The 14,062-nt window shown below is 46.4% G+C and overlaps 1 protein-coding gene across 1 annotated transcript in view; it reads left to right on the forward strand.

The window, feature by feature from the left end:
• Positions 1–14,062, forward strand: part of LOC138958004 (uncharacterized) — a 292,556-nt gene that overhangs the window by 63,804 nt on the left and 214,690 nt on the right. Inside the window, exons 17-28 of the mRNA XM_070329034.1 lie at positions 79–267; positions 1,442–1,686; positions 2,604–2,827; positions 3,611–3,953; positions 4,641–5,540; positions 5,961–6,294; positions 7,094–7,277; positions 7,832–7,973; positions 8,889–9,077; positions 9,988–10,970; positions 11,336–12,067; positions 12,945–13,079. Of these exons, the coding sequence (XP_070185135.1) occupies positions 79–267; positions 1,442–1,686; positions 2,604–2,827; positions 3,611–3,953; positions 4,641–5,540; positions 5,961–6,294; positions 7,094–7,277; positions 7,832–7,973; positions 8,889–9,077; positions 9,988–10,970; positions 11,336–12,067; positions 12,945–13,079 (4,600 nt within the window). The remainder of the gene's footprint in view (positions 1–78; positions 268–1,441; positions 1,687–2,603; positions 2,828–3,610; positions 3,954–4,640; positions 5,541–5,960; positions 6,295–7,093; positions 7,278–7,831; positions 7,974–8,888; positions 9,078–9,987; positions 10,971–11,335; positions 12,068–12,944; positions 13,080–14,062) is intronic.

Genomic DNA, 14,062 nt, shown 5'->3' on the forward strand with positions numbered 1-14,062 from the left:
GATGCATGCGTGTGTATACATGGACAGACAGATCAGGTTACAGATTAGTTCATACACACCCGCATATTCTGTCCACAGACCGTATCCTGCACAACCTGTCCAGGGGGCTACTCCTGCCAGGACCCAGCAGTGGCCCCAGTGGTGTGTGCCAGTGGCAAGTACTCAACAACCGGTCAAGCCTCCTGCACGGACTGTCCCACTGGTCAAGCCTGTCTGGACCCTGCCGTTAGCCCCACTAACTGTGCTGGTGGAACGTACAGCCCTCTGGTAGGTAGTGCTTGATAGAAGAGATTGTTTGGTGGAGGATGATGTTGATTGAAAATGTGTGCTATTTTACCAGTTTACATTGTGTTGTCGAAAGGGTGTTGTTCTATAGGTTCTTAATATGTTATTGTTTATATGCATTCAATGTTTAACTAGTGTGTTTTATTCATTGTTAATTTGTAAAGCGCACAGAGCACGATTCTTCGTGGTTCGCGCTATATAAGCTCTCATTATAGTGGTACCTGCAATGTTGGACCCCTCTGATGAGTGGACACCTTTAATGTGTGACAGGGGAGGCTACCGCTCCTTTCACAGCAGACTCTGCACCCGAGTTGTTGGCCTTTAAGTCAACACCGGTTGATTGTGGAATTCTGTTTGTGATGGGGTCTGGTGGTTTCCGATTGTCTGTATGTTCATGGAAACCTTCGGGTTTGCGTAACAGTTTTTATAGGGCTTAGAAATTAGCCCCAACATTTTCAATCCTGTTTGATTGCACTTCGCCTCCCGAGGTGATCGTAGTGTTTCGGCACTCGGTTACATCGTAACAATACTTTCTGGAGGCCCTTTGTCTATTATCTTTACCAAAATACAGGCCATCTGCAATGCAGGGACACTTCTGACTGGTCCCAACGGTGTCCTTTCATCGCAGGTACTACACTGTACTGTATTATTATTATCATTAAAATAAAGGAGGCAAGAACCAGCTTCTCTGAGAATGCTGGCCTTCTGTAAGAACTGATGAAATTAGAGTCCTTTTACGCTAATGACTTGCAACAAACACGTGCATGGGCATCTGCGGTGTACAGGTGCGTATGTGCATTTTACTGTACCTGGCGGCATGCAATGTTTTTAAGGAAGAACAGGCCTTGTACTCAAACTGATGTTAGTCAGGTTTGCTGAGATTTGTCTGTAACACCTAATGAGGTAAATAACCTCGCTGTTGTCATTTTCATGCTGTTGTCATTTTCATGCTGTTGTCATATACTGAATGAAAGAGTGTGACATGAAGTTCTTGTACATCATTGTAAAGAGTGTGAATGACGTTTCAGTTTAGATGTCATGCGCTTAGAGCAAGCCTTTTTAACGAAAGTTTTTGATTTAGCGCTATATAAATCTTCTTCTTCTTATTATTATTATTATTTTCATGTTGTCATTTTCATGCTGTTGTTATTTTCAGGGTGTTGCCTACTGCACCTCCTGCCCAGCGGGTTTGGACTGCGACCCGACCCAAGACACGCTGAACAACTGCGGGTCTGGGTACTACAGCTTGGCGGGGTGGGACAACTGCACGGCGTGTCCGGCAGGGTACATGTGTCCTTTCAGCAGCATTGCACCCATCGCTTGTCAGTCCGGGTCCTACTCCACGGGGCTGAGCCTCACCTGTACGCAGTGTCCTGCGGGTTCTCAATGTCCTGATCCAAGGTGAGCTTTTCTGACAGTGGTATCAGCAATGATTAAGTGAGAGTAATACCTAATATACTGGACTCGCAACGAAATATACAAACAAATGACAATGAACAACGTTTTGACCTAAAGGTCTTCAACGGTGAAAATAGTTAATCAAAAGACAAGAAAGGTAAGTTGTTGGAACGTTTGTTATTGACAAAACAATACGTTACATTTACAGATATTTCGACAGATATAAAACAGATATGTTTTGTCAATAACTAACGTTCAAACAACTTGCCTTTCTTGTGTTTTTTATTCTGAGTTTTGGAACGTTGGCAGTCTTTTTGTTTTTGGATTTGGTGAAAATAGTGGTAATAGTGATGATTGTATTGTGACAAGGAGGTGCCAGTAAGGACATCTATTGTCTGTTGTTCTGTAAACGTGACTAGAATATACCTGCCAGCAGAGGACACCTGCAATGGAAGGAAACTGTGTCAGGTGTGCTCTCTGCTGACAGGTACCACTGTAATTCTAGTAAAACCTCCCACTAACAACCGTCAACATGTCCAGAAAAATCAGTTGTGCAAAGGAGGGGTGTTTATTGGGATTATGATTTTTGATTGAGAAACTTTTTGCGATTCCCATCGCAGTTATTACAATGTAGCAGATCTTGTGTTTTAACAGGAAGCAAACAAATACAGCCCAGTTCTGCAGAGTAGCAATGACCGTACTACAGTGGAACCCCCCTTTTAAGACCTCTAAACATCTGTAAAATGTAGGTCTTAAAAAGGAGAGAGTCTTAAAACGAGGGTAAATTTACAGAGGTTATGAAGATCTGAAAAAGCAAGGTCTTAAAATGGGCGGTCTTAAAAGGGGGATTCCACAGCCCAGTTCTGCAGAGCAGCAAGGACTGTACTATTTACACTACTCCTCATACTTACTGTGTGCAGTGCAAGCCCCAGTGCCTGCTCCTCAGGGTTCTACAGTCTGGGCAGCAGTACCAGCTGTACCTCCTGCCCTGCTGGCTATGAGTGCTCAAGCTCGTCAGCAAGCCCCGTGGCCTGTAGCTCTGGAACGTACGCTCTGGGCGGTGCTATAACGTGCACTGCCTGTCCCGCTGGCGAGGCCTGTCCCTCCACCACCACTGCCGCTGACTCTTACGCTTGTTCTGCGGGTACGGTGCTGTGTTTTGTGTCTTCTTTCACGTGCCTGTGTCTATACACATGACTTGTATAAGAGGTGATAAAAAGAATAACCAACCAACCAATCAAACACATGTGTAATGACATGATGAGGGTGATGATATTGATGGTTGGAAACCAGAGGTTCACTCTCTCTGCCGCACCAGCAGAACATCAGATGAATTGCTAGTCTATGGGTTAACTCTACGAAGCTTAAGGAAAGGTTAGCCATGCACTTTCAGAGCTTGGTACAGTGTGTGTGTGTGTGGCTGTGTGTGTTTCATTCTATATCTCTGTGTTTCAAAATTGAAAGAATCATAGTGTAATTCATGTTTTAAGACCGTGAAATTAGAGAGGGCGTCTTGAGATGGAGGTAAACTTAGTGAAACTGGGAAGAAACATAAGAAAATGAGGTCTTTTAGCAGAGGGAGTCTTATAACGGAGGGTCTTAACACAAAAAAACAAATAAATAAATAAACAAATTAAAAAAATTAAAAAACGTCTTAGAAAAGGACTTATAGCAGAAGGAGTCTTATAACGGAGGGTCTTCCTCCGAAAACGGCGTATGGCTGCCTAAATGGCGGGGTAAAAAACGGTCATACACGTAAAATTCCACTCGTGCAAAAAACACGAGTGTACGTGGGAGTTTCAGCCCACAAACAAAGAAGAAGATAACGGAGGGTCTTAAAACAGAGGTTCCACTGTTTAACGTTTTCATATATATATTTATATACATTTGAACAGTGAAGGTAACTTTCACTTGTACGGCCATGCAGGTTCCTACTCCACGGGCAGCCAGTCCTCCTGTACGCCCTGCAGCGCCGGCAACTACTGTCCCTCCATCACCTCCGCCACCCAGACCGCCTGCCTCTCAGGAACCTACGCCTACTCTGGCAGCAGCGCCTGTAGTCCTTGCCCGGCTGGCTGGCAATGTCCCTCCAGCGATGGCTCGCAGAACACGCCTTGTGCTGCTGGCTGGTACGCTGTGGGAAACATGAGTTGCACGAAGTGTCCTGCCGGGTCAGAGTGTCCGCTGACGACGTCTGATGTCGTTACGTCGTGTCTGGCTGGCTCTTACTCCATTGGCGGTCAGCAGGCTTGCACGTCGTGTCCGGCTGGGTAGGTTTTGTAATGTGTTGCAGAAGTTTTGGGTTTTGTGTGTGTGTGGGTGGGTGGGTGTGCGTGTGTGTGTGTGTGTGTGTGCATGAGTGTGTGTGTGCATGAGTGTGTGTGTGTACTGTGTGTGTGTGTTTACTCATTAAAAGTAAGTACTTGAGATATACAATGGACAGAAACTACATTGTTTTGTTTTTGGCCATGCTTGCTTTAGATGGTTTTTTGTTTTGTTTGTTATGTAGTAACTTTGTTTTGGTGTTTTTAACTGAATAAAAATTGGCACATACGGTGCACATTACTCAGAAGAATATACCAGAACAATTGTGTATTTGTCAACCTAGACATGTATCTTTTTAACATTCATATAAGTTTGTGGTCTCTATTACAGTGCTCTTGCAAAGCTTTACATGGTTAATGGTGATGTACCAATGCTTTTGAGATCCTCATAGCTGAAGTTTCAGCTGCACTGCAGTTGCCTCATTTCTGTTGTCAGTCACCTGTCATTTGTCAGTGACTTTCTTGATGATTTGTAAATTGTATTAGTTTTCTTTCGATATTTATTATTATTTAATTTTGTTTTGTGTGCAGAATAATGTATTTATGTATGTTCTTGGGAGGCACTTAGAACTGTATCAGGATTTGCGCCATATAAAGATCCTCTTTATCATTATTATTATGATTTGTTTTCAGTTATGCGTGCCCTAACACCAATTCCAACATTCAGACCCTCTGCAGTACAGGCCACTACAGTGAGGGTGGTCGTCGCGTCTGCGTAGAATGCCCGGTAGGCTACTCCTGCCCCAGCATCTACTCTGATGCCAAATTCCAGTGCTCCCCAGGATACTACGCCTTGGCAGGTGCAACTTCATGCACAGCGTGTCTGGCTGGGGAAGAATGTCCCGATATAGATGCAGCAGGAACAGCTTGTACAACGGGTTACTACAGTCTGGGGGCTCAGAGCTCATGCACACAGTGCCCTGCGGGGTATCAGTGCGCTGTTCAGACTGCCAGCCCCGTGATATGCCCGGTGGGAACGTACAGTGCTGCTGGGTTTGCCACTTGCACCGACTGTGATGCTGGCTATCTTTGCCCTCAAGGCAGCGTCCAGAAAGACCCGCCAACCGCTGTTTGCAGCCTGGGCTACTTCTGCACTGTTGGAACCACGGCAGCGGATCCCTGCCCAGCTGGAACGTACGGCGCAACAACGGGCCTTCAGACCTCCTCTGACTGCAAGGACTGTCCTCAGGGCTACTACTGCCTGGAGGGGACACGTGGCATTCCCACCTCTTACCTGCTCTGCCGGAAAGGAACGTACTGTCCGACAAAAACAAGCATGATTGACGAATACAAGTGCCCTGCTGGAACTTACAACAACAAGTTGGGCATGACAGCAAGCTCGAACTGCTTAGCCTGTCCGCCTGGAAGATTCTGTCCTGCGGGAACGGATGATCCCAACCACGACACCAACGTCTGTCCAAGGGGACATTACTGTCCTGGTTCGTCTGGCACGGCCACACCGTGCAATGCTGGGAAGTACACCGAGGAGACCGGTGCTACGGGGATCCAGTTCTGCAAGGACTGTCTGGCTGGGTGAGTGATTCATTTGACACAACTACGCCTGTGTCGTCAGTCGCCTGTGCTTCAAGCTTCTTCATGCACACTTCATGCACCATCCATGAGGGTAACCTCACAGGACTATATGAAATCTTATCCACAAACACACACAGATACACACAAACATACATACACACACACACACACACACACACACACACACACACACACACGTACACACACACACACTCACACTCACACACACACACACACACACACACTCACACACACTCATACACACACACACACACACACACTCGCACACTCAACACACACACACACACGCATGCACATGCACACACAAACACACACAAACACACACACACACAGAAATACAATTGATAGGTAAACTACTATCACAGATTCAGCACTCTTCGTGTAACTACTCTGTTGCAGCTACTATTGTCTGTCGGGCACCCACTCCCCACTTCCTTGCCCCAAAGGAACGTACAACCCCCGCCCAGATCAGGGAGCGTTGAGCGACTGTGAGGATTGTATAGCTGGCCAGGCTTGCACCAGAGAGGCGCTGACCTGGCCTGACAGTGCCTGCGCCCCAGGCCACTACTGTCCCATTGGAACGGCACTGCCCACAGACTACGACTGTCCAGCGGGCAAATTCACCAACCTGAACAACCTGACGCGCGTTGAGCAGTGCGAGACCTGTCCCGCTACCATGGCGTGTCTGAATGGGACTGGGGGCGTGACAACCCCCCCTGTCGCTTGTGCCCAGGTATGCACATTTTATTTCATGCTCATACAGTGGAACACCCCCCCCCCCCTCCCACTTAAGACACACTGATTTAAAGGTGGTCGTCTACATTTTTGCTTTTTTTCAATAATCTTATGGTTAGATTTCGCTAAAAAGTTATGTCAGATGATGAATGAACCATGGGGAAAAAAGTTATAGAAAAAAAAATATATGTAAAAAAAGATTTTATTTTTGGGTAGCGTGACTCACGCTTCCAATATTTTGTTTTCTGTTTGCTGAGAACATGTGCTTTGCCTAAAAATACTGACCAATCAAATTCATGTCACTATGCTTATAGCCACGCCCAAACAAGTGCAGCAACAGTTTGACACTGGAGCGCTGTCCACGCTTTTTTTTAAACGCACGAAATGCACGGGATTTGAGAGGAGTTTTGCGCTTGGCATTTTCCAAATAAGGATATCCTACTATGAGTACTACGCTGGAATACTACAATGAATTTTCAAACGGCTACACTGGCTTCGTCTTTCCTGATCGAAAGGGGGTGTATTGTTGATAATTGTAGATAATAGACTCTGCATTTTAATGGTCAAATGGCGATTTCGGTATAAAAATGTAGACAAGGACCTTTAAGACTTCTCCCGTTTTTAGACCCTTATTTTCTGTTTGTCGGGTGTGTTAATTTACCTCCATTTTAAGACTCCCTCCTTTTGAAGGACTCATTTTTCTGATATATTAGGCAGTGGAGGGACACATGCCAAGTTATGAAAGTACTTGTTGGATTGGATGAACATCTTGTCAATTTTACTTGTGTTCCCTTTAGGGTTACTACTGCCCAGCAGGAACGGAGTACGCCAACCAGTACCCGTGTCCAGCTGGCACCTTTGGCAACTTGACCAACCTGGACGAACCTTCGGACTGCTACATCTGCACCAAGGGGTCTTACTGTCTCGAAGGCTCTTCATCGCCCACTGGCCAGTGTGCTACCGGCCACTGGTGTCCTGCTGGTAAGACTTTACTCATATTTTTCTTCTTCTATGTAATGTATACAGTGGAACCCCCCTTTTAAGACCCCCCCCCAATTTAAGACTTCCTCGTGGCGGGGATGTAGCTCAGTCGGTAGCGCGCTGGATTTGTATCCAGTTGGCCGCTGTCAGCGTGAGTTCGTCCCCACGTTCGGCGAGAGATTTATTTCTCAGAGTCAACTTTGTGTGCAGACTCTCCTCGGTGTCCGAACACCCCCATGTGTACACGCAAGCACAAGACCTAGTGCGCACGAAAAAGATCCTGTAATCCATGTCAGAGTTCGGTGGGTTAGAGAAACACACAAATACCCAGCATGCTTCCTCCGAAAACAGCGTATGGCTGCCTAAATAGCGGGGTAAAAAACGGTCATGCACGTAAAATTCCACTCGTGCAAAAAAACGTAATTTTTCTTCTTTGCGGGAATCAAGGCAGTCATTGGTAACCCCAACATTGTTTGATTTTGATCTGAACCTTTTTCTTAATGAGAACTACATTTTCGGCTGTAATAACCACCATATTTTTTTGCCCTGTGCAGGAACCAAGACGGCCACCGACAACCCCTGTCACGCAGGGTCTTACAGTAACAACGTGGGCAACATTCGTTGGGAGCAGTGTGAGGATTGTACCAAGGGTCACTACTGTCCAGCAGGGTCATCTATGTCCACTAGTTGTCCTGCGTGAGTAGATACAAGTTGTCAGTGGTGCTTGTACAGTGGAACCCCCCTGTTAAGACCTCCACAAATCTGATAAAATCTGGTCTTAAATAGGAGGTAGTCTTAAATGGGGGTAATTTTACAGAGTTTATGAACAGAAAGTTTGAGAACAAGGTCTTAAAAAGGAGGGAGTCTTAAATTTGGGGGTCCTAAAAGGGGGGTTCCTCTGTATTACTCTTGGGGTCCCCTGTGTGTAGAGGGATGCTAAAAATCAAGAAATGTGTACTGTGATGGATTGGATCTGGGGGAGGATTGTGTGCATGTATGCCTGTCTGTTAAAGAATGTGCTTATATGTATTTTATTTGTGTGTGTGGGCGTGTGTGTGCCTGTGTGAGTGTGTGTGTCCATGTGTGTGTGTGGGCGTGTGTGTGTGTGTCCATGTGTGTGAGTGTGTGTGTGTGTGTCCATGTGTGTGAGTGTGTGTGTGTGTGTGTGTGTGTGTGTGTGCCTGTGTGTGTGTGTGTCCATGTGTGTGTGTGTGTGAGTGTGTGTGTGGGCATGTGTGAGTGTGTGTGTGTGTGTGTGTGTGTGTGCCAGTGTGAGTGTGTGTGTGTGTGTCCGTGTGTGTGTGTGTGTGTGAGTGTGTGTGTGCCTGTGTGGGTGTGTGTGTGCCTGTGTATGTGTGTGTGTGTGTGTGTGCCTGTGTGTGTGTGTGTGTGTGTGTGTGTGTGCCTGTGTGTGTGTGCGTTTGGATGTTTGTGCTCTTCTCTGTCAGGTTGTGTTGCTGTTGTTGGCTTCAATCTCAAACAATCACATTTTACTGAAAAAGAAATCATTGGGACAAAATTATCCTTGGTGTCGAACTTCCATACTACCGCCATTATTACAGCCCTACATTTTAACATTCGTTTTCATTGTGTGCGTCTAATTGTGTTTAGCGGAACGTTCAACGAGAACGAAAAGGGAGAGACCCAGGCAGACTGTGGTGACTGTACGGCTGGTTACTACTGTCCTGGCACTGGAAATTCGCTGCCAACAGCTTGTGGCAAGGGAAACTACTCTGCATCCGGAGCCTCTTCCTGCCCCACCTGTGAACCTGGCTACTATTGTGATTCCAACACAACCAGGTACAAAATCAAAGCATCCGTTTTGTTCTGCTCATGTTTTTTAGGCCAAAAAAAAAAGAGGTCTGTTTACGGTAACCCGACCGACCCTATTTTTTTCGCGCGACCCTAGACTTTTTTTTGGCATTTGGGGAAAAAAATAAAAATTTAAAAAAAAATTAAAAAAATCTTGTGTTTTTTTGCAAAATAACGTAAAAATATGGTTTTTTGGGAAAAAAAAAAAAAAAAAAAAAAAAAAAATCCCGACCTACCGACCCTATTTTTTTGGCCTATGTTACCGTAAACAGACCTTTTTTTTTTTTTGCCTTATCATCACGGCAAGTAATGGTATAGGAAGCATTATACAAGTTTCAATTCAGATTCAAGCTTTGTTTGGTTATGTAGTTTTTGCTTGTTTTATATTTGTTGTTGCTGTTGTTGTGGTATTTTTATTGTCCTTAGGATATATGTATCCATATGGATTGCGTGTAGCGACAAAGTTGCGCTTCCCAGTCTGTATGTGTTCCCTCGTTTTGGTTTATTTAAGAATGCTTTAAAAAGAGTGAATAGCAACTGCATGATTGATGGTCAGTGATAGCCTAACCAGAACGTTTATTTTACCCAGTCTGTCCTTCAGAAGAGTGGAGCTGTGCAAGGGATGTGAGATGGGGATGGGATGAGGCTGAGATATAACTTTTCCAAACACGGATATGGAAAGGATATATACATTTTTTTTTTTTTTTCATGATGGTGACATTGTAACTGACACACAGTATATTCATCAGATATATGATATGATAATTCACAAACACAGCTAAGTTTTGTTTCCAGTCAAGCCTACATTTCAAGCAGTCGATGATGACATTGTAACTGATACACAGTATATTTATCAGATATATGATAATTCACAAACACAGTTAACTTTTGTTTTCAGTCAAGCCTACATGTTAAGCAGTCGAATCTGCCCAGCGGGTCTGGAGTGCCTAGCTGGTATGGACCGCCAGCCAGAACTGATTAACGACCAGTGCCGCACCGGTCACTACTGTCCAGCAGGCAACGTCTCCCCGACCCCCATTCCTTGTCCAAAAGGAACGTACAATGGGGACATCGGCCGCAAGGTGTTGGCCGACTGTGTGAGCTGTACACCAGGAAAGTACTGTGACCCTGATGGTCTGTCTGCACCCGCTGGAGACTGCCCGGGTGGATACTACTGCCCTCTGGGAACTCCGGAAGCCGACACCTACCCTTGTCCTATCGGGTTCTACAGGAACGGTTCTGCTAAGGAGTCTTTCCAAGACTGCACAGAGTGTATTTCAGGCTATTACTGCGACAGGGAGGGCTTGGCGGACCCCATCGACTGCCCTGAGGGCTACTTCTGCGTCAGTGGCAGCACCTACCCCCAGCCCTGTCCTCTGGGAACGTACAGCAACTCCACGGGGCTGAGACGCTCCACAGACTGCACCCCTTGCCCCGGCGGCCAGTACTGTGACGGTATTGGACGCACCGCTCCGGCCGGGCCTTGCGACGCTGGCTTCTACTGCAGAGAGAAAGCTTACACCTCCGCCCCACCGGATGGGGCAACGGGGGGTCTTTGCCCTGCTGGTGGCTACTGCCCGCAAGGCTCTGCAACCCCCACGCCCTGCTCTGTCGGCTACTACAGCAAGTCGTCTGGCGCTAAGGCAGACTCTGACTGCATCGCTTGCGACCCCGGCTTCTACTGTGCTGGAAGTTCTAGCGTGAACGCCTCGATACCATGTTCTGCTGGGTACTTCTGCAAGGGTGGGTCTGGTGTGCCCACCCAGTTTCTAACACAGGCGGGACATTACACCCAAGAAGGGGCTTACAAGATGGAGCCTTGCCCCAGAGGCTATTTCCAGGCTGCCACTGGGGGATCACAATGCGATCAGTGTCCACAAGGTGATTGATTCTTACAGAAAAAAAAATTTCTTGTGAAAAATGCAGAAAATGATCAGTGTTAGGCTGGCTGGAGTTGTGATGTTGCTGTGTCTGATAAATCACATCATCAGTTTCTCTGTTGCAGCAGTTCAAATAGTTTTTGAGTATTAAGAGGCAAACACTTTTTGTGTGTTTTATGTCGTACATTGTAGAAAATACAAATTTAGAAAAGGGGGAACAAGTTGTGCTACTCAGAACTGGTTTTCTTGCATTTTTGCAAGGATAAACTAACACATATGGTACAATATGCATGTAGTTTGCAACTGGCATCCTTCAAGTGTGTAATTTTATTATTATTCTGCTAATTACTTTTTCTCTTTTGTCAGGTTACTACTGCAACACGACAGGGGCGTATGATACAATTATCTGCCCCAGAGGGCAGTACTGCCCCCTGGGAAGCGACTACCCCACCCCTTGCCCGCGCGGCACGCAGCTCAACACAGAGGGTCGGTATGAAGAAGGACACTGCGATCCTTGTGACGCCGGGTATGCCTGCGACTCTGTGGGAACGGTCACGGCCACCACTCTTTGTTCCCCTGGTTACTACTGCTTGGCAGGCAGCAACAGCAGTATGCCCACCGGAGCATTGTGCCCTGAAGGCTACTACTGCCCATCGGGCACCTTGGACTACACTCGGACTCCTTGTCAGAACGGAACCTATGGCAACTACTCTGGAATGACCGACAGCTCTGACTGCCTGCCTTGCGACCCTGGCAAGGCTTGTGTCGGTCTGGCTCTGACAGAGCCTAATGCTGTCTGCGCGGAGGGCTATTTCTGCCGAGGCGGAGCGTATTCTGATCAGCCGAAGGATGCAGGGTTGACGGGCAACATGTGCCAGCCTGGGTTCTACTGCCCTGCAGGGACTGGGGAGCCCATCCAGTGTCCGCCAGGGTCCTTCTCCAACACCACACAGCTGAGCTCCTGTTACGACTGTCCTGCCGGCTATTACTGCACTGATGGAGAGAACGCTCACGATTGTCCGTATGGTCATTACTGCCCTGGGAACACCACCCTCAACCAGCCTCTGTGCCCCATTGGAACTTACAACAACCAGATCCGTCAGTTTTCGTTTTCTTCTCTCAAAAGGATTTTACTATGGCTTGTTCTCGAGGGTGTATTCATGGGGCTGAACGTTCTTGAGGATGTATTTTTTCTACAGGAATGTTCGAGAGTGTATGTACAGATATCAACGTTCTTGAGGGTTTCTGAATGGGGATCAACATTCTTGAGGGTGTATGTATAAAGACCCCCCGCGGGTTAGGGGGAAGAATTTACCCGATGCTCCCCAGCATGTCGTAAGAGGCGACTAACGGATTCTGTTTCTCCTTTTACCCTTGTTAAGTGTTTCTTGTATAGAATATAGTCAATGTTTGTAAAGATTTTAGTCAAGCAGTATGTAAGAAATGTTAAGTCCTTTGTACTTGCATTCTCCCAGTAAGGTCATATATTGTACTACGTTGCAAGCCCCTGGAGCAATTTTTTTATTAGTGCTTTTGTGAACAAGAAACAATTAACAAGTGGCTCTATCCCATCTCCCCCCTTTCCCCCGTCGCGATATAACCTTGAACGGTTGAAAACGACGTTAAACACCAAGAAAGAAAGAAAGTATGTATAGAGATCAACGTTTTTCAGGGTTCATGTATGCATGGAATAAGTATTTGCTTGCAGTGAAGGCATACATTTTCAGATTTCCCTTAAATAGGGAAAGCACAGAAATCTTTTGCTGCTTCAGTGGGACCCCCCTTTTAAGACCTCGAAAAATCTGAGAAAATCGGGTCTTAAAAAGAAGGGAGTCTTAACATGGGGGTACATTTACAGAGGTTATGAACAGAAAGTCTGAGAAAACAAGGTCTTAAAAGGGAGGGGGTCTTAAATTGGGGGTCTTAAAAGGGGGGTTCCACTTTATTAAAGCATTTTACCCCCATGTTATTGCAGGAATGACAGCTGAGTCAGACTGTAAACCATGTGAGGGAGGTTACTACTGCTGGGCTTTGGGCGCTCTCGACTTTGACTTCAGCAGAAACTTCACTGGAACTGGCCTCTGCTCAGCTGGGTATTACTGTCAGGCGGGTACGTGGCCTTTATATATTAAATTAAATTACATATTCTTACTCCGAATCACATATATAGCAGTTGACACCGTCTGGTATGCTAAGGTACTGAAAGCGCTACCCATCTTTAAAGTAATTAAAGGGAAGCAACCCCACACCAAAAAAGCTGGAACTAGCATATGGTAGTGAGCTACCCCCTGGGAGTTACCTCCCATTAGCTACTTCCCATCCCACGCACGTGGCTACTTCATTTCCGACTTCAGCTGTCCTGGTGAGAGGTCATTGAATTTTCTGTGCGCTACTGTGGCTGCCTTGTGCTGTTTCGTTCACCTGCCGGCCACGTAACTCATCTTGTCTCCCGTGCGGGCGCCTGTTTTGGTGAGCTCGTTCTGTATTTTTCTGTTTTCGAACTTGTGCGTTGGTTGCTGTCTGTTGTCCTTTGGACATTGTTCGTCAGTAACCTGTTGTGCTTTCGCCATTTTGTTTACAGTTAGCTTTGCTGGCTTGTATTTTGTGGCGTGTTCACTGACGCTTGTGCATTGTGTGTTGCAAGCTTGGTTCGTTTTTATTTTGCTGTAGTTACTGCTTAGCTGTCCGTTAGGACTTTCGTTTTCAGTAACTTTTTCTGTGAAATTTTTTCGCTTGTTTCTTGTTTGTTGTTGGTCAGCATGGCAGACCAGGATAAACGTAAGGGTAAAGGAGACATTAAGGGCAAGATTAAGCCCAAGTCCTCTAGCTCTAAGCCTGTTGTATTGGTGTCAGACGCTGCACGCAACACAATTTTGTCAGTGCCTATTTCACCTCCGCTTTCTAGCACCCCCGTTTGTGCTAGTTCTACTGTTGTTTCTGCGCCCTCTGCTTTGTCGGCGTCGGACCAGGGGACGATTGTGTCCTCTCTCTTGCAGACTCTTATCCCGGAGATTCGCTCTCTGGTACAGACAGAGATGCAGCGCTCGTCTACTCCAGTTAGCGCTGCCGTTCCGGTTTCGGGGGGGGACACTC

Source organism: Littorina saxatilis, linkage group LG1, assembly GCF_037325665.1.
Source record: "Littorina saxatilis isolate snail1 linkage group LG1, US_GU_Lsax_2.0, whole genome shotgun sequence".
NCBI lineage: Eukaryota > Metazoa > Mollusca > Gastropoda > Littorinimorpha > Littorinidae > Littorina > Littorina saxatilis.